General features: G+C 38.8%; 2 protein-coding genes across 3 annotated transcripts in view; both read right to left on the bottom strand.

Moving 5' to 3' along the window:
* The window catches only part of sass6 (SAS-6 centriolar assembly protein), a gene marked incomplete in the record, with an annotated part of 17,573 nt that extends 14,833 nt beyond the window's left edge, over window positions 1-2,740 (bottom strand). Inside the window, 4 exon segments of the mRNA XM_014008054.1 lie at window positions 541-645; window positions 726-805; window positions 891-951; window positions 2,542-2,740. Of these exon segments, the coding sequence (XP_013863508.1) occupies window positions 541-645; window positions 726-805; window positions 891-951; window positions 2,542-2,603 (308 nt within the window).
* Window positions 2,741-15,508: 12,768 nt separating this feature from the next.
* Window positions 15,509-20,617, bottom strand: part of nfic (nuclear factor I/C) — a 26,346-nt gene continuing 21,237 nt past the window's right edge. For both annotated transcript variants that reach the window (XM_014008052.1, XM_014008053.1), the window contains exon 13: window positions 15,509-19,833. In XM_014008052.1, the coding sequence (XP_013863506.1) occupies window positions 19,813-19,833 (21 nt within the window). In that variant the 3' untranslated portion in view covers window positions 15,509-19,812. The remainder of the gene's footprint in view (window positions 19,834-20,617) is intronic.

Here is a 20,617-nt window from a genome sequence, read left to right as displayed (position 1 = left end):
CATTAAATTCCAGTGAAATATATTTATGTTTGTGGTTGTAATGTGACAAAATATGGAAAAGTTCAAGGGGTATGAATACTTTTGCAAACCACTGTATGTTTTGTGCTAAGTTTAGCTGGTATTTTAAAACTGCAGAAGAAGAAAAAAACGTGAGGAGAATATGCAGATTTTCTGTTACAGTCTGATGGAGCTCTGGATTTTGTCTACATGTGAATGGCATTTTTGTGTTGGCTGTTCAGTGGTGTTTTCTAAGGTCAGATAGCTGTGGCTGCCATCACTGGCTACAAAAGTTAATCAGTTGTAGTTGGTCATTTAATGATTACTTTAAGATCTTTGCAGTGATCTATGAAATATTCTGCTAAGAGACAAACACAAAGCCTACATGAGGTTTTTGTGTTTGTAGAACTTTCCATGAACATAAAAACAAAAACCTTTCGAAGAATGGCTGGTTGGACTGCAGAGACCACTCTAAGCTCTGAGCCAGATGTTTATATATTTATCTAACCACTGGAATGCTCTGACACATGTATTTCTCGGTACCTGGGACAGTCTGACTCCTGCTCCGAGCAGCACAAGTTCAGCAGGTCGATAAACTTCTGAGGAAACGACCCAAAGTCTATCAGGAGGCCCTGCTGCACTTTCAAACTACACAAACAAAAACAGGAACAAGTGTTTGTGTTTAGATTTTAAAGCAATACTGAAAATCTGCTTTCATCAGTCCTCACCTCTGGAAATCTTCTTCTGATATAGAAAGATTGAAGAGAAAATATGGATCTATATCATCAGTTAATCTCACAAGAAGATCCTGAAATAATTAAAACAAATAAACTGTTTGAATAAACGCCCTAAATGTGGATCCAGCTTGAATGATACGTTAAATAAATCCATACCCTTTTATGCACGGGACTGGTTGTCAGCTGAAGCTCAATGGTGACTCGGATGTTGGCTCTCCTGTTAAAAGAAATAAAATAAGGCGTCCTAATCCACTGATGATTAGGCCTGTGTATTGGCAAGAATTTGGCGATCCGATACATATCATGACAGAGGGGTCACGATACGATATATCCCGATATATCCCGATATATTGCGATACTGTAAGCAAAGTGATATATTGCGATATTGCTATTTTTTGTCTAAAAAGTCTATTAAATGAAAACCTCTTACTGAAAAAGAAAAGAAAAACTAAAATTCATTGTCTCAGAAAATTCTATTACATAGACATGTGCTAGCCTTCTGTAATGTGAAAGCTGACTAAAGTTGGAAAAAAGAGCGCACGAGACACTTAATTTGTCTTAAAATACAGACATTCTGACAAATAAGTAACTGTTTGTAACCTTACCTCAGCTTAGAAGGCAGAGGGTGTCGGTCTTTTCTGCTCAGATTCAGCCATCGGAGCATGAAGCTAATGTTTACCCACAATGCTAACGCTACCCTTACTCTCTGGCGCTCAAGAGGTAGAGGAGCCAAATGGCTGGCTCACTGCTGCCAACTAGTGGTCAGARGCTGAACTACAACATAAAAATGAACGGCTGGCAGGAAAGTTGACGTTTTAAACCTTAATTAAAAAATAGATACAGGACTTTAGAATATCGATACAGTATCAGAAAAAGAAATATCGCGATATTTCAGTGTATCGATATTTTCTTACACCCCTACTGATGATGGATTAGGAGACTGTGACTCATCTCATAAGAGACAAAGCTGTAGAGGGGTGAACACTTTTTCACAGCCACACGTGACAATCCTCAATCACTGGGACAGGTGAGTTGACGCTTTTTTTTTGAGATTCCAGTGATCAAAAGTCCTGCCGCAGATTAACGTAAACTCTCAGCTTTAATTAAAAATGTGTTGACTCTAAAGTGTATTTTTAAGACACGCAGGAGGTATATTATGATCGGCGTCAAAATTTGCCAGTTTTATTCCAATAAAATTGCATAACTTTTTTTTCTTGACCAATTTGAACAAAGTTTGTATTATTTGCATTCAATAAAGTGGGTTTTAACACAATTTGTGAACTTTTTCCCATTTTTGTCACATACCTACTGTAACAGGTCTACAAACTGAAAAACGTCTAAACTCTGCTGGTTTTTATTAACTGGAATAATTCCTGGATTAATGTGTGTGTCATGACAGTTTAATCCCAACACAACAGGTGTGAATCAGCTGCACTTTTGCTTCATGACAGTTTTTGTGATGACAACTTTTCATATTGTTCAATAGACATTCAAGACTTTTATTTCTACTGAATATGAACTTTGTGATAATTCAGGACTTTTACTATCACAAAAATTAGATTTTTTTAAAAAGGCTGCACTTTTTAACCTAAATACACGGTCTCATTAAGGCTATTTTAAATCTGTTTGTTTTTGTAACATTAATGACCTTTGCTGTTAACACACCAACCTGAACCCTGCTGTGTCAGCATTAAGATGACTTTAACTGCTGACTTTAGTGAAGTTTAGAAACGTTTATCTAATAATAAAGTTGTGCCATCTGACTGCGGCCAGGTGTAACAAACAAAACAAAAATAAAATTGTTTACCTTTCCTCGCAGTCTTTACACCTCACGATGACTTGTAACACTTTATTGAACAGCTGCTCCATAACTCAGACGGCTTAAACAAGAAAAAAACAAAAGTTTAACCTAAAATATTTAGTTAATTTTCCAAAGGACACCTTCATTCGTTTGTTTGCTCTTCATCTTCATACTTTGCCGCCTTTCAGCCGCCGTCGTTGTTTATTTATACTTCCGGGAGTTTAAGAGCCTACAAACGCTTTGCGCCTGCGCCACCTGCTGGCCGGGAGCACTGAGGAAACACAAGCCCCCCCGGCTTTAAAGCTAACGAGACGAGAATTTTGTGTCGGCCATCTTTAAAAGTGCCATTTTTGCCAGAAAGGCAACAGAACATATTACTGTAGATTTAAAACCTGAACTCGGTGAAGGAGTGCAATGTTTGACCATTATTTGTTCTAATTATTGGATATTCACAGGACATTATGTTTCATCTGTGAATATTGTAATATATTAGTTCATAAATGATTGAACAAGGGATCCTTTTGTATGTCCTCTATATGCTGTCAAAAATACATCAAAAATCCCATTTTTCCTACAGTGATAAATACTAATGTGAATCTCACCTTCCTGAAACATAAGTAATTATGTATAACTGCCAGATTATTTAGAATGTATTTTAAAAAAAATAGAGAATCAAGTGAGACAGATCATGGAAATATAACCTGTATATCATTTAATGCAGATGGGACATACTTGCCTTCAAGTGGTTTAAATATTTCAGTTTAAATAACGTCCCAGTATCCTTGCTGTACGTCCTGGTGAGGCAGATTAGCAATTCAATGTCTCGTTCATTCTTGGCATACAGAGGAGTCGTCTGATGATTGTTGCACTTTGGAGCCAGTATCCATAGCCAGTCTTTGCAGTGATCGGGTCGAGTGGGTTGTTTTTTGCAGAGCAGGAGTGGATGCTGACTTGAGCAAATGGCTTTGAATAGACCACTAGAGTTCACTTTCCCACTGAGTTCTCTCTGTGTCCTTATAAGTTTTATATATTTAAATAAAAAAGTAAACAGTTGTAGATGTACATCTAATAAGTATTTTCTGCAAGTTTCATTAAAATTGGTTCAGTAATTCATGAGATATTTTGGTCACAAATGTGTAAAAAAAACTTCATATGCAGTGGACAGTAAAAAACCAACACAAAGTTATGAGTTGTTGAATAGCTTGTTTATTAATGGTATAGTTTTGCATAAGGAAACATACTCATTTCCAGTAATAAATTCATTAGAATCTGATAAGAATGATAAATATGCTTCTCAAGACATATTACCAAACGTTAATACCCCTAAAGCGGATGAATAAAATGTCAGATGCACATGTTCAGAAAAGTTGTCAAACTATGATACATTCATAAAGGAAAAGAAATCTTAACGATGAACAGACTGTAAGTTCAGTTCTTTCTCATTTGATATAAATACACATAGTTGCTTTGAAAGCCTGCATGCAAAAGAAAAGAAAAGCTGTCAAAGTTTTTTTTTATTATTATTAAACTGCTCCAGTTTTGAGCAGTAGCCCTTTCCAAAGTAAACTTCCATGCTGAAGGTCCAGCTCTTCCTAACAGAAACTTACACGGTTGTTTCATTTATTATTTGTGTTTATAAACCATGTGTTGGATGGTTCTGATTGGCTGAGTTCAAACTGCACAAAGTTAGGCTTCTATGGGTCAAGTTAGGGTTATAGGGACATCTGGGTCTTGAGATGGTTTCTAGGAACAATATTTTTAAAATGCTTTTTTGTGATAAAATAACTATAACTACAATAACTTCCTAGCAGTGGTTGATGTCATTTTGTTCATGTTTATTTGGCCAAATAGTTATTTTTACACTTATTAACCAAGGATAATAGAGGTCACAAGTCTCTGATGCTGTTATTTAGAGGGTTGGAAGCTGAAATTTTTGGGAATCATTGATTTCGAGATACGTCCGAATCTTAGACGACATAATTCCAGTACACTGATGTGAGCATTGTTATTGGGCCTCGTGCAAGAACTGTTCGTACGCACAGATTTGTTCTTAAGTTGTGCGTACGAGTGATTTAGGAGAATTTGTGGCATTCACCAATGTTTTCGTATTCTAAGATTTTTTTCAGATACGAACAAAATTCACGAGTGGTCCAGACCTGTCGTATATTTTACGAGCAGTCAGTCTGCTGTTATCCAGACGGGTTTTCTTCACTAATAACTTTATATTTCGTTAGTTTGAAGATATTTTGAGTTGAAAATAAATCACACTCCATAATTATGTTGACAATAGGCTATTCTGCTTGAATTAGAGTTATGATTTTAAATGTAACAATTTAGACTAACAATATAAATTGTCCGTACGGCCGGCTTATCTGGGATCGGGTCACGGGGGCAGCAGGAGACCCCACTCTCCCCAACGACACCTTCCAGCTCGTCCCGGGGGACTCCGAGACGTTCCCAGGCCAGAGGGGATACATAATCCCTCCAGCGACTCCTGGATTTTCTCCAAATTGCCAGACATATTTTGAAATCATTTTAAAATGCTTATTTCAGAACCGCAACTGAGACCACCTGAGACCGCGCGCGCGGTGGGGTACGGTGCGCAGCGCTGTGTCTTCTGAATAAATGAAAATGATTTAACACAGTTGTTTATACTTTTAGCAGCTCTTTTTATCCCACAGCTGACCTGCTAAAAATGACAGATTTTATTTTCTGGATCTCTGACAGACGGACTTCAATCTCTGAACTCGTAAAGTTCTTTTTAGTTTTCGCTGTCATTTTTCATGAATGAATGAACACTTCCTTGTATCTGAGGCATAGCCTTATATGGTGTTTTTGGGGTGGTAATTATGCTAATCTCCTCTCGCGTGCACGAGCAGCTGGATACGAACAGGTGAATTTACGCAGCTCATTTACACACTTTTCCTGAAGATAGAAGTGTTTGTTGAATCTGACGTGACATGTTCGTACGAACCCTTTGTACGAACAAAAGTAAGAGAAATTTAGGATAAGAAAACGAACATGTTCTTGCATGAGGCTCATTATTACTAAAATAAGATCAACACAAAAGATAAAATGGTTCCAGAAAGACGATATAACAGACTGATGAGCGAGAGAGGACAGACCTGCACACATGTTCATAATGGATCGGACTGGGGCGTGGCTAACTTCAAAGTTCCAAAATAACGCTGAAATTTGCTGAAGGAGCAGAAACTGAAGTTTAGAACAAAAGCTAAAACGAGCTACATAAACTTTTAAAATGATGCAAGAATACCAAAGTAGATTTCATCCACCTGTTTTCTTTACGCCCTTCTTTTTTTCCAGGAGCTCCAGAAGTCACTGTGTGAGAGGCGGGGAGGGGGACTCCCTGTACAGGTCTCCAGTCCATCACAGGGACACATAGAGACAAACATTCACGCTCTCGCTCACCTCTGGGGACAATTTAGAGTCACCACTGGACCAGGAGAAAACCCACAGGTGATCCTGTGACCTGATTACTGAGAGGTGACGGCTCCAACCACTGTTCCACCGTGCATCCATATATATAAATATATTTCAAGGATTTAAAAAGTTCTCCATTCATTCCAATGAGAAAAAAAAATTCAAACAAAAGTTAAATATTTCAAAACATATAAAAGTTACAAAAACAAAAACAATCATAGCTGCAATGACCTTAACGAGCTGAATGGTTTAAACAAGTCAAATTACAGTACTTCTGAAGTACTTACAGCCTGAAAAAAGGTATGGAAGAAACTACAAACAGGAAAACAATGGTGCTGACTCAGCAATTACACAAAAAATAAATCCATAATGTTAATAAAGCAGAATGCAATGTTAATACTGTCAGGATACTGGGCTCATTGTGTCAGTCTATACCATTCTGAATAGTGTTATAAGCTTTTATATAAATTTACTCTGTTTATTAGAAAAATCTTCAGTCATGAGTCTTTACACTCTGAAATATCCATACTGCACCACTGGGTGACAAACATCCACATTATGAATATTCAAAAAAAAAACATAAATAATGTTTTGAGCTGGGATAAAGACTCTCAAAACAGTTTTTATTACACCAGTATTTTTTTCTTTGAGATAACCTCAGAGATAACCTTTTCAGCACATGATTCAATTTTAATAGCAAAAGGATCAGGACGGACAAATAAATAAAAAAAACATAAGGATGGCTCTACGTTTTAGAAGTTAAAGAACATTTAAAGGGTTTTAAAGTGTGTAGCGTAGACAAAGCTAAATGTGGGGATTTAATTCTTGCAGTTTTCATTGTATTGATCTGCTCATGTGTCCTTCCAGTTCCACACACCTGCCTCTCATCAAGCATCAGGCCACCCTCTGGTCTTATTATTATTCCTGCTGAGATCCAGAACCTGTCACATTGTGTCTGCGTTTGGGTCTGATCAGCCACCACTTACATGACAAACAGTTCAACGCTGTAGGGTCAACGCCTAAAAAGAGTACAATCTTGTTTACTCAGTACTTTTCAGTTTTTACATCTCGTGATAGGCACACAGTACTGTTCCACAGCATGGGCATTACTCAGTCTTTAAAGCAACATTTAGACCTCTAATCCTGCTGTAGGGTTTCAACTGGCTTAATGCCAATTTGTACCTCTGCCAAATCGTACCTTTGTTACTTTGGTAGTTCTGTAGCCAGACTTTTTGGTATGAAATGGAGTTTCTTTGTACTCGTGTTTGGTCTGCTTCCTGCAAGTCTAGATGATTTTGGCATAAAAAAGAAATAGATTTGGATCAGTTTTATTATTATTATTTACGTCTGGGTATTTAGGGCTGCAATCCCAGATGCTTTCCAAATAAGCCTAGCTCCAAGACAGCAAAAATAAAAACGAAATAAAAAGCAAGGTTGTTAAGCAGACTCACGGGAGGATGCATAAAAAATTAAAATGCAGGTTTTTCCAAATTAAGCATCAAGTTCTTATATAACATGACAATTTAATATGTTTGTCTAAAACCACAGACATGATTGTGCTTACTCTGTATTTCATACAAGAAGTATCCACTTCAACACACCTGTACTGCTGTTGACAGTCTGTGCCTGGCATGTTTATTTTACTGACCATCCCTCAGCCATTTTATACCCCCTACTGTAGACAACTGGAGCATGTGTAATGGCTACAGTAGTGTTGGTTACTCAATTATTGCATGCATTCAGAGTTATATGCATTAGTTCCTAATTTTGTACCCAACAAAACAATGTACAAATTGTCAACTACTGGTGGACAAAATGGTAATTACTGGTTGTAAAATCACACCAACTGAAGACAAAACATAGATGACTTGGTATGAAATGACAACCACAGTGTATGAAATAGTAATGACTTGGTACTAAATGATATCTGCTTGGTGCAAAACAGGAATGTCAGACAAAAAAATGAAAACTGTTAGGTACAAAATGGTGATGACTATAACATAATAACTACTGCGTATAAAATATCAATAACTGGCTAGGAAATGACAACCGCTGGATTCAATTTGTAATGACTGGCTACAGAATTGCAACTAAAAATTTATGAAATGGCAACAACAGGTTACAAATGAACAACTATTGGGTACAAAACATAAATGACAGGGCTGATCAACTGGTGGCCTCTGGGGCACATCCGGCCAGTGGGTGACTCCAGTCTGGCCTGTCAATGAGACCACACCCCCCAAAACATTATATTTTAAAAGTTGTTTTAAACTTAATTTAATATAAAAACAGATTTTAAATTGTAAATGTTTAATGCATGATTCGACACAACAAATTAAATAGATGTAAAATGTAAAAGATAATAATACGTGTTCTACACATTGCAGTGTTTCACCTAAGATTATTGGGCGACCCCACACCAAGATGTCCAGCCCCTGAGCTGTTCTCTTTTAGTAACTGTGGCCCCCTGAGCAATTTAAATGAATACACCTGATCTATGAAATGGCAATTAATGGGGACGAAACCACTGGGTACAAAGTGGAGATTCCATTTGGCACGAGCACAATTTGACACATTTCAACCACTGCTACCAATATGTGAAGTACAACCATTGGACAGTTTAAAATAGTGAAAAACTGTTAGTGGACCAGCTCCAATATTAATATATAAAGACTAAAAGGTAACAGATGTCTGACACTTGAATAACATCTTAACTAAAGAACCAAGTGTTTGTCACTGTGGACTGTTGTATGGCTTCTCGCCTTCAGACCTGCTCTGATCATGTTAATGTGGTAAACGGCATACAACAAGCACTGCTAAAAATAGTTCACAAGCTGCTTGTATATCACAGCTGGAGCGTACAATCTGTTTTAATTACATTTTTCATCGTGTATGGTAACTGCATCTACACATCCTGATAAGAACCAAACAACTGTACTGACCAAAACATTTCAGTCTTGATTTAAAGCCTCAGTCAATACAGCGTTTCATACTTTAACGAATGATTGAACAGTCAGCGTGTCTGTCTTCAGGCTCCATCCTCTAACTCGTGCACTCATTGCCTGCACACCTGTCAGATCCTACAACGAAGCTCTGCTGCACTGAGAGGCACAAGCAGGAATACAAAGATGGCAGACGAAGCAGTTGCTGCAGCTCAGACAACACAAAAACTGGGGGTGAGGAGGAACAGAGTCATACTGTAGATAGCTATGTTTGTTAGTGCTATTTATAGTCATAACTGTTTTACTACCTGTGAGTCAGTCATTGCAGTCTGAAGCACCAGGACTGGTTAACTAAAACCAGTGTGTTACACAGCAGCGCACGCTCACAGGAGCTCTGAGGTAAGGGAGGTGTTGTAAATTTTACTTTACTGCAAGTTTCAACCGCGTGGACACGGCCATTTATTACACAAGAACATGAAACAGGCAACAGTCCTAAATCACAGAGCAGCAGCAGAGATTAGCACTCAGTAAGAGGCGTCCTCTGCTTGTTTGTGCTGTAAGTAATCAGCCCTGCAGGAGGAAGGGGTGAAATGAGGACACGTGGACAGAAACATGAATTATTGCTAGTTGATTTTAATCTGGAAAGGTGACAGCTAGGTGGATGGTGTGGAGGGGACTGGGGCAACGAATAATCAAAGAAAAATGAAACAATTCCAACAAATTCAAAGATATTTTTGCTTAAAATGCCAATTCAATTCTACAAGGTAGTGAGGTAGTCATCCTGTGAAAGAAGGTCAAACCAAAAAAAAAAAAAAAAACCCCACTTCATTAAACAACAGTAAAATTTCAAAAACGCCTCGTGTAACTTAAAGACAAACAGCACAGCTTTAGTCTGTTACTTTCCAGAAGTTATGGTTAATAAAACATTTACAGAACTATTCTGGGTTCTTCATCAGAAAGGTTCACTTCACTGAAAGACTTAAGGCCCTACAGACTCGGGTGTACTTCGCTCCGCGGAGGTCCATGTGGACTCAAGCTGGACTTGATATGAACTTGATGCAGACGTCCACTGGACAGGTCCGCACAGAGATCAGTTTACGTTAGGGTTGGGCAATATTGGCAAAAAAATGAATCACGATTAATTGTGGTGTTTAACCGATAACGATTAATTTGACGATTAATCCCCCGGAGTCTCTGGACACCCTTATGTCCTCGTCACATGACCAATTTAGTGGGAAAGATTTGCTCTTCGTAAAAATCTGTTCCAAATTGTGTCAAAATCACAGACTTCAGGCTACACATCAAATTTTAAATTGTGTTGATAAATAAATTACAGAACTTTTTTTAAATGTTCGTCATATTTGAAGTGGAGAGGAGCACCGAGCGGACGCTGCCTGGTGGCATTAATCGTATTAATTGCCAAGTGCCAAAAAATAATCGATTAATGTTTTTCTGACGATTACGGTAAATGCATACGCTACGATTATGCCCAACTCTAGTTTACGTCTGCGGTGTCGCACAATAAACTGCCCAGCGAATTCACATCCAGCTGTTTTGGATGCGACACCAAGCAGATATTCAGAATCTGTGTCATTTGTGGACGGAATGGAGTCAAATTTTGTAAGGTGTCTCACGGAGGAGGTTAGAAAACATAAAGACTTTATGATACATTAACGAAGGATGTTTTAAAGCTAAAATGAAAACTTTCTCTACCTCCTCGTCCTTGACGCCATGACTGAAATTGCGAAAACTTAAGGAATTTGTCAGGCGATCAGTACGCTCAAGTATGAAGTCTCAAACGTCTGCGGACAATATGCACGGAGACCACACGGCTCACGGCCTGTACCTGTGCCTGAGTATGTGAGCGCCTTTACTCTCATCGGCTTCAATCTCACCTATTCATTTCTCTCATGTTGCATTAGTTCACCTCTACAGTCACACCCCCCCCCCCAATAAACTACTGCTATTTAAAAAGAGAAAATAAAAGTATAAAAACACATATTCCATATATCTTTCAACTGTTTATGCTCACAAGAATATCTGTTTTTATACATACTGCTGTATTTTAAACTACAAAGTCAAATATTCTACAAACAGCAATAAAGTAGCATTCGTAGTGTGTAAAAACGACTTGACGACCAGAGATCATCAGCATCGGTGGTAAAAAAAAGAAAAACATTTGAACATTTTGTGAGGTTCAGCTTTTTTCTAAACCCTTACTTTTATAAGAGCATCACTGCAGATGAACAGACGAGAATGTCCACTGATTCAGCCTGAACTGGACAGAAAACCTGCTGAAGCTGTTATCTGACTGGGCTGCGGCTGCAGGAGACTAGTTGGTGATTGGTCATGTGAGCGTCTTGACATCTGTGCATTGGTTCCCAGTTTCCTCATGCAAGCCTTTTTCAATTTTGAAATTTTAATTTGTTAAAAAATGTTGTCACAAATTAATTCTGAAAATAGTTAGTGAAACTGCAGCGGGCATCTCAAAACCCACTCAGTTTATTTTTGGTAACTCTTGAGCTGCTGCTAGGAGTTTTTATTACATCTAAACCTACAGCCCCAAAACTTAGGTCTAAAAACCACACCAATAATAAATAACACATTACAAACTGGCACAGATCTATCCATCTTTATTTCTAAGGTTTAAGGTTATTTTATCATTATTTAGTTGTTTTAGTGCTGTTGCTGTGATATAGTTAAAGTGCCTATGACATCATTTTTTATAATTAAAATGAATGCATTTTTGGAAAGATAACATTGATAATGTATTGTAAAAAAGATTTCACGCCACTGAGATGAACAGTTGTTGAGATATTTGCATGTGAAGAAACAGGAAGTGATGTCAAAGGGGAATGTCTGAATGTAAACAGAGCACTGCTAAAATGGCTAACAACACAGGTTGTAGAGAAGAATCGAATGTTTCTTTTTATTATTTTGATTGCTATCATAGAGAAATGAGAAAGAGTTATAGTTCAAATAATATTGTTTAAATAAACAAAAAACAGGGAGTTTTCCTTCTCAAAGAGTTCCCCTTTGACGTCACTTCCTGTTTCCCTTTAGCTGAGCAAAATTCAAAAGAAAATATGCCAATTATGTGACATAATGGGTAAAATCATGTGTATTATGCTAAGTTTCTTAAATATAAATATATTTTCTTTGATTTTTTTTTGTATTTCATGGATATGCATGTCACAAGAACTTTAAGACAAAGAAAACCACACATTTACAGTACATCCCACTGACTGTAAGCTGTAAATGTATGTATTTTCTCAGAATCTAGTCTCAAATAGTCGCAGCTCAGTGGCTCAAACTGAAAAAAAAGAAGCCGTCACACCTGCAGCTCTTTCAGGTGTCACCAGCTTTTCTAGCAACATTTAAAAGGCACATAATGTGTTTTACTAACTGTAGTGCAATATGAAAGCTTAAAGAGCATGGCTATTATTGAAATTCCAGCAGACAGCCCTTCCATCCACTGCCCTTCAGTGTACTGCAGAGAACTGAGGAAGAAGAAGTATCATCTGGTTCAGGAACAACAACAGCACCAGCAGAACACGTCTGCTTTATGCTAACCTAAACTAAAACAGCTTTAAAGAAGCAATTTTATTCACAAACCTAAAGACTCAAACTTGATTTCAAGCATAAAGTTAAAGAATAAGACACCTGTGTGAACAGGAAGTTTGTCTTTTTAAAGCCTCCTTCACACTCAGTACTGTCTTGTGTGAATCCTCAACCACAGAACCCTTCAACATCTCCACAGGCATTAAACATGGTTTCGTCATAGTCCCAGTCTTCCCGTCTTTACATTGTCCCCATCATCAACCTGATTAAACACAACCTTCCTCCTGTTGTTACAACCAACCTTTGACTCTTTCCAAAGTAGCCATGTAAGCAACCATCCCCTGTTTTTCACACAAACCGCTGAGACTAAACACGAACACAATAAAAGCATATCCCATATTCCAACGTGGTTCTGATGGACGAGGTCATTTCAATGACAGTTGGTCTTAGCGTGATACTAAAGAAGCATCTTATCAGCCGATGCTGCACTAGACTCTGCTGGGTTCCTGGGCATCTCCATCACCAAGGACCTGAAGCAGGCCCAACACTCCAATAAAGGCTGTTAAGAAGACTCACAGGAGGATGTATGCACTTAAGGTGCTTCAAAGGCTAAACAACTCCAATGAAGTACACGCCCAGTCCTACAGCACGTCCTGACCTCCAAGTCAGTGTTTCACTCTGGCTTTGTTGTTCACACTAAACATTAACTTGATCACATCAATCAAGCCAGGCAGTAAACTGACTGGAAAACACCAACAGCTGATGATGGATCTGCTCAGTGACAGAGTTATGAGATGGGCATGGAAGATGGCAACAACGCCTTCCTGAAAAACTAAAAGGTCCTGTGTGTTGGAACAAAAACTAGCAGGCACAGAAATAGATCTTTCCCACTGCAGTCTCCCTTCCTCCTCCTGCAACGCAACCTGGACAAAATTCCTGTGTGCAGCTCCCTCTACATTTGGCAAAATACATGTGATTGATTGGTTCAGAACTCCAACACCCCACTGGACAAGCAGCAAGTACCTTGGGGAAGCATAAGGACCAGATAGACTGATAGTTGAACTATTTCATGGTTTTATCTGGGTACTCAGATGTTTTATGAATAACCCTAGATCATAAGACAGAAGAAATTTAAAAGTGCATTTCTATTGAAAACAGAGGGCTGCAGTAGCTCCGTGGTCAGTGCTGAAGTCTTGTAACCCTGAGGCTGCAGGTTTGAGTCCAGTCTGCATCAATAAGAGCATCAAGCTAAAACAATTGTCAAATCTCACATGTGAGACTCTACTCTATGGCAACCCTTGCAGATAGGGGTGTATAATGCTGCTGTTGCTTTCCTTTTGGCTGCTCCTTTTCTTTAGGGGTTGCCACAGTGTGTGAACTTTAGGATGCATTTACTGATGCAACCTGGGCTTGAACCTGCAGCCTCAGGGTTACAAGATCACAGCACTGACCACCAAGCTAGAGCAGCCTCCTCTGACTATTAATCAGGCTGATGATAAAATAAAGCACAACTTGGTCCTATGAAGGGATGTGTGGACCTGCTGCCTCTGCATGCACAAGTGGAAACAGGTTAACAAGAATCCATGCAGCGCATGCTGAGATGCATACATACGGTAAATGCAGTGACATAGTGACAATTTCATACCCTAATAATACAAATAATCAGTCACTGGGGACAAAACGGTAGGGTTGTATGATACCCAATACCAGTATCAGGTACCATCGAACCATGTATGTGTACTTGTACTCATAGTATTGATATCACATTATCACTGTGAGACAGCATGACTTTCACCTCTCAGTTGAGCAGTCAGGTGGTAAAACAGGAGCAATGTCAGCCATAGAAGTGTGTTTTTTTAAGTGGGCTGTCCTGATATACACTTCTTATCAGTTGGAGGCAGCAAAGCACCATAATGTTGTTTACTTACTACCACTAGAAAAAGAAAAAAATTAAGAAGCTGCTATGTAGAAGCAACAGTGACAAAAACAAACCACTGCAAAGTTGTCAAGAGATGGGACAAAAAACTTTCAACACAACATCTAAAAATCAAACACAATGCTGAGTTCATAGAGCGAGCGAACACCAGCTGAAAATGACTGCAATCTGTCACTGAGCAGAAAAGGATTCTGGGAACACACTGATCGAAGTCCAAGCTTCCCATCAACGACATTCACAATCAATGGGTACTATTGGACAAAATTATTGTCTTGCTCCGTTTGAGGAGTTAACGCAAAACTTCAGGAAGGAAGCAGGCAGTTCACTGAAAAAGGCCCCCGTCATTCTCATCACTGAGGTAAGAAATGGTTTTGTTAAAAAGCGTGAGAGTGGTGGAGGAGTTATTGACCCAAGAAAGCTGAGCCGGTGAGTCAGCTGTGGGTCGACCACTGCCATCAGTCCACACCGTTCTGGTGAAAGTAGAAATGGTCAAATTGGACCGATTATCAGAGTCTTCCAACACTAATTATAGACAAACCTGAAAAGCTGCTTAGTGAATAGAAGCTGCCAACACTGTCTCCAAAGAAGGCGCAAAGCTAAAGCTTCAAACCAGTGACTTTTCCACATCTCCACTCATACTGCTGCTGAGTCATACTGTTTATACAACGCTTATATTTCAGCTTTCAGCCATGTTACAGTACAGGAATAGTGCTGTGGGTCTGAGCAACAAACTGGATGAATGTTTTTTTGGGGCGCTGGTGGGACAGCATTGAAACAAATTCTTTTAACTTGAATCTTATATCAGCTTTCTGTGTTTGTTAAACTGCTGAACAACAGGTTAATGAGTTGGAAGACATTTTAGAGAAACAGCAACAAAAAATCTTGCTGTGAGTTAACATGTAAACGTTTCAACATTTAAATAAAAAATATTCAGCTTCATGTACAGCTTTAGAGAAAAATGTTTAGAGTTTTCTTCTTCACAGCAAGAAACAAGGTGTTGTGTTGTCTGCCTTCTGGTTGGTGGGAAAAGAGAAACAAATGTGTCCTTTTTTATTTGTATACAGAAAAAAGACCCGAAAGCCACTGATGCTTATTGAGTTTGCATATTTTTTACTTTCAAATTTAAGTAGCAGTATTTTGATTAAACATAAGTAACATATGTTTATGTAAACAAACAAGACATTATGCTGATTTTTTAAAAATTGAACATTACATTTTTTCTAAAAGCTGACTTTTGTTGATTATCATTCTCTTGTATGTTCAAATATTCATTTTTCAAACAGATTTAGTTATAATAGGGTTATACGATAGCAAAACAAACAGCATGATTGTGTAGGGAGAGGATTTAAATGGTAAGAAGTGGCAGCAGTTTTATTTTGTCACTAAATGTCTTCGCTGCAAAAAAAAGGGGGGGCAAAAGAACAATAAATAAAACAAGTGTGCAAGTCAGAAGTTCCTTATATTTTTACTAAACTACAGTTCTACTTTTTTGGAGTAATTTTGAACCAGACTGATTTTTTTTTTTCTACTAAAGTACACTGAATTTATTAGTTTACCCACCTTAAAGATTGTTGCCTAATGATTTCAATGTAACTTCCACTCATGACCAACAGCCAAAATAGAAAATAAAGCAACTTAATAAAGAAAAACTATGATGAGTGATGAAATATATCCTTACAACACAGCAGGTCACTGGGGGCCTTGCTTGTCCAATTTGATTAACTTCAAACTATATATTATATTTTATATACATCAGTTTTGCTTTGTAACACTGCTAATTGTTGACTGAAAATGACCGTAGATAACTGCTCGTCTGACAGACCATAACTTTGGGGCACTTCAAAGAACGTGAAAAATAATCTTCAAAGAAGTGCTCTTGACTTATTTGAAGCAGGAGTTCCATCTATCATTAGTCAAGGTGGAGGGGTTGTTTCCCTCAAAAGGAGGCAGGAACATTAAATGTACAGATACAGTGGGGAAAGTAAGTATTTGATATACTGCACATTTAGTAAATTTTGAATGATTTTTAGATAATTAATTTACATTTTACTGCATGTAATAAGCATTTGATTCATTAGAAAAACAGAACTGAGTATTAAGTACAGAAATCTTTGTTTACAATTACAGAGGTCTGACGTTTCTGGTAGTTCTTGACCAGGTTTGCACAMACTGCAGCAGGGATTTTGTCCCTCTCCATATATATCTTATCCAGATCTGCTAGGTTTTGGGGCTATTGCTGGACAACATCGAGTTTTCAGTTCCCTCCAAAGGTTTTTAATTGGGTTCAGGTCTGGTCACTGGCTAGGCCACTCCAGGACCTTGTGATGCCTTCCATGGAGCCACTCCTTAGTGTCCCTGGCTGTGTGTTTCAGGTCACTGTCATGCTGGAAGACCCAGCCATGACCCATCTTCAGTGCTCTTATTGAGAGAAGGCAGTTGGTGGCCAAAATCTCACAATACATGACCCCAACCATCCTCCCTTCAATATGATCCAGTCATCCTGTCTCCTTTGCAGAGAAGCACCCCCAAAGCATGATGTTTGCACCTCACCATGCTTCAGGGTTGGGACGGTGTTCTTGGTGTTGTACACATCCTTCTTCCTCCAAACATGGTGAGGGAGTTTATATCAAAGAGATGTGTTTTGGTCTCATCTGACCACATGACCGTCTCCCATGCCTCCTCTGGATCATCCGGGTGGTCACTGGCAAACTTCAAACGGGCCTGGACTTCTGCTGGCTTGAACAGGGAGAACTCGGATTTTAGTCCATGATGGCGTCGTGTGTTACCAATGGTACGCTTTGAGACTGTGGTCCCAGCTCTCTTCAGGCCATTGGTCAGGTCCTCACATGTAGTTCTGGGATGATCTCTCATGATCACAGAGACCTCATGAGGCGAGATCTTGCATGGAGCCCCAGATGGAGGAAGTTTGACAGTCATGTTGAGTTTGTTTCATTGTCTATGATTGCACCAACAGTTCTTGTCTTCTCATCAAGCCCTTTGTCTATTTTTCTGTAGCCCATCCCAACCTTGTGCAGGTCTATGATGATCTTGTCCCTCACATCCTTAGACAGCTCTTTGTCCTTGTCCATGGTGGAGATGTTGGAGTTTGATTGATTGAATGAGTGGACAGGTGTCTTTTATACAGTTAAGGAGTTCTAACAGCTGCACTTAATAAATTGTAATGAGTGGAGAATATGAGGGCTTCTTAAAGACAAACTAACAGGTCTGTAAGAGCCAGAATTCCTAATGGTTGGTAGGTGATCAAATACTTCATATTTCATGCAATATAATGCTAATTATTTAAAAATCATTCAATGTGATTTTCATGATTTTTTGTTAAATTCTCTTTCTCACAATTGAAGTGTACCTATTATAAAAACTGCAGACCCTCCATTCTTTGTAGGTGGGAAAACTTGCAGAACTGGCAGTGTACTAAATACTTATTTTATCCACTGTATGTTGCTTCACTCTATCCTGAGTGACACTGGGTCCAAAAATACAACATGGCAGCTCCCGCCAATGGGATATTATGGCTTCACTTTTGAATAAAGGAAGTAGATGAGCACATGCTGTCCGTCTTTATTTATAGTCTTTGGTCGGACCTAAAAACAACTCAAGCACCACTGGTAACTTGTTCTTTTGTCCGTTTGTCTTCTGCAGCCTGAACCCCCACACAGTTTCCATGGAACTTGGAGGTGTGTGGGACAAGAAGAGGACACATGAATTGTATGTCCTCCAGACTAGGACAGGCCATAATGATTAACTTTACAAATCTACTGCACAGTTTAGTTACAAACCACATGATCAGAGGGTTCTCAGAAAGTAATCTATAGTGTAGTGTTTCCTGGGGATAGTGGACTAATGGTGTTTTCTTTTCACGTCCTCCTGCAGATCTATGCAGTGTCTGAACATAGCAGTTAGTGCCAACACCACCTTTTGTTACTGGACTGATATTTCTGTCAGATCTTTGCAACATACTTGGTACAAAGTCGTGCAATCCTGCATCGTACAGTGTGACATGGGTTCCTCTGGAAACTACACACTGCAATTTAAATGAACTCATGGATGTCTTGTAAATAGAGTGACACCTCTCAAATAAAGCTAATGCCGATTCTTAAAGTGTTAAAATGATCATTCTCATCTCCACGGCCTAATGATGTCTGACCAGTGAGCTGGAGCGGCTAGAGGCGTGCAAGCTGGGCTGGACCGAACCGATTTAAAAGTTCAGCGTGAAAAATAATTCAAGTGATTGCTTTTAAGTCGTTTTTCCTAGCTTGTAAATAAAAAAGGTAAAATCTGAATCAATACAAACTTCATGCATTTATATTATTGCTGGGAGCAAAGCCATAAGTTTGCACCCCTACTTCAGGAGTCTATGGGTGTGAAAATGGAAGAACCTTGTTCTTGTTTTGACACAAACACACATTTTATGTGTATCCATTTCATTTTACTGACTTTCATTCATTTCCTGAGGACTTCCTGCCGCTGCCTAACCTTCAGCATGTCTTCACCTCAGCGGTGTCTCTATAAGGAACAGACATCTCCAAAGTGTCAGTGAGTAAATACAGAACCGGAACATCAATGGGGGCGGGGCGGGAACCATTAATATTACTCCTGGTTTCTGGTAAAAAGCACAATCAAACTTTTTTCCTTTTTTTTTTTTTTTTACAAAATAGGAGCCGTGCAAAAGAACTTAAGGTTTCACGTTTATGATTGTCCATAAAAAAGATGAAACCTCTGGATTTTTTTGGTAGATGGGAAGAGAAATGTGCTGTTTCAGCTCAATTCCAAAAAACAGCAAAAAAGTGCAAAAAACAAACGTATGTAAACAGGGTCTATTTTTCTCATCAGTTTTAAAAAAGAATGGAGGCTTAATTGCATATATTATAAGCAGCACCTGCAGCGAAGAGAGAGGCATTCGGAGTGCTGGGGGGGTGGAGGAGTGGGGATGTATATGTGGGGGCCCCTCCTACTGGATTTAGAAGAGATGGCCGGGAATAAAAGCTGACATACATCCAAAAGCAACAGACCTCATTCTTGGGATGCAGCTGGGTTACAAGCTTCTTAGGTTCCGCAGTCTGGACGTGAAGTTCTGGTGTGTAGTTCATCCCTGACAGACGTCTGCACAAATCGTAGAAATCACAACTGCTTTCATCATCCACACTGTGAAGTTATAAACTCTGGCACCAAAATAATGGCTCAGCAGCGTCCAGCTCCCCTCGGACGGTCTCCTCTGAGTATAAACACACATATAAATATAAAATGATGTGTTTATATTCATATATATGCAGGTATGGCCATTTGTTGTTTCTGCATTGCTGAATCTTGACTGGATCGTTTCCTTTCCCTCCGGGACAGCACCGCCATGATGACCACCATGGTTCCTCCAGACTTCACTCAGTTGCCCAGATACCAAGACTGAAACAAAGACCACAATTCAGATTTAGGAGGAATGTCATCTTATCATTTATCTGTCTGTCTGTTAGCAAAATATCTCACAAACCACTGCACAGACTTTAAAGGGTGGTATAATGTATCTTCCAGGCCTATAGGTCAATTCTATGAAATAAAGTAACTATATTACCTTCATTTGTTATGAAAATGTTGTTTATATCAAAAATAAATTAGATTTTGTCTATTTAATCACCTTGAAATAGGCCTCTGTCTCTTTAAGAACCTTCTACTGTTTCTGACACTCCCACTTCAGCATGTTTTCAAACAATGCTTTGGGGGAGGGGTGCTCTGTGGGACAGGAGCTTGGCTGCAGACTGAGCTCCAGGGAGGAGCTTTGTGTAAATAGGAGGAGCTTTGTACCAGCAAGCGTTTAGGCAGCTCCATACGTCTACCACAGGAGATTCAAGGATTTCTCAAACATGCAAGAATGAGTCAAAGCAACATTCTGAGTATGTTTTTGATGAGAGAATGACATCATAACATGGTATAAAGCTCAAAAAAGTAGATTTTTCAAAATATACCCCCTTTATAGAAACAATCAGTAATGGATGGATTTCTACTAATTAATAAATTTTCAAAATGGCTGCCCCCATGTCGTTAAGTTTAAAGCTTGGAATTCAACACTGTCCAATTTTTTTTTATCTATTAACATTTAAAACAATGGGCCTCATGCAAGAACCGTTCGTACGCACAGATTTGTTCTTAAGTTGTGCGTACGAGTGATTTAGGAGAATTTGTGGCATTCACC

The sequence above is a fragment of the Austrofundulus limnaeus genome, unplaced genomic scaffold (assembly GCF_001266775.1).
Source record: "Austrofundulus limnaeus strain Quisiro unplaced genomic scaffold, Austrofundulus_limnaeus-1.0 Scaffold47, whole genome shotgun sequence".
NCBI classification, from domain to species: domain Eukaryota; kingdom Metazoa; phylum Chordata; class Actinopteri; order Cyprinodontiformes; family Rivulidae; genus Austrofundulus; species Austrofundulus limnaeus.
Note: the sequence above shows the minus strand (reverse complement) of the source record. Positions and strands in the feature narration are given on the sequence as shown.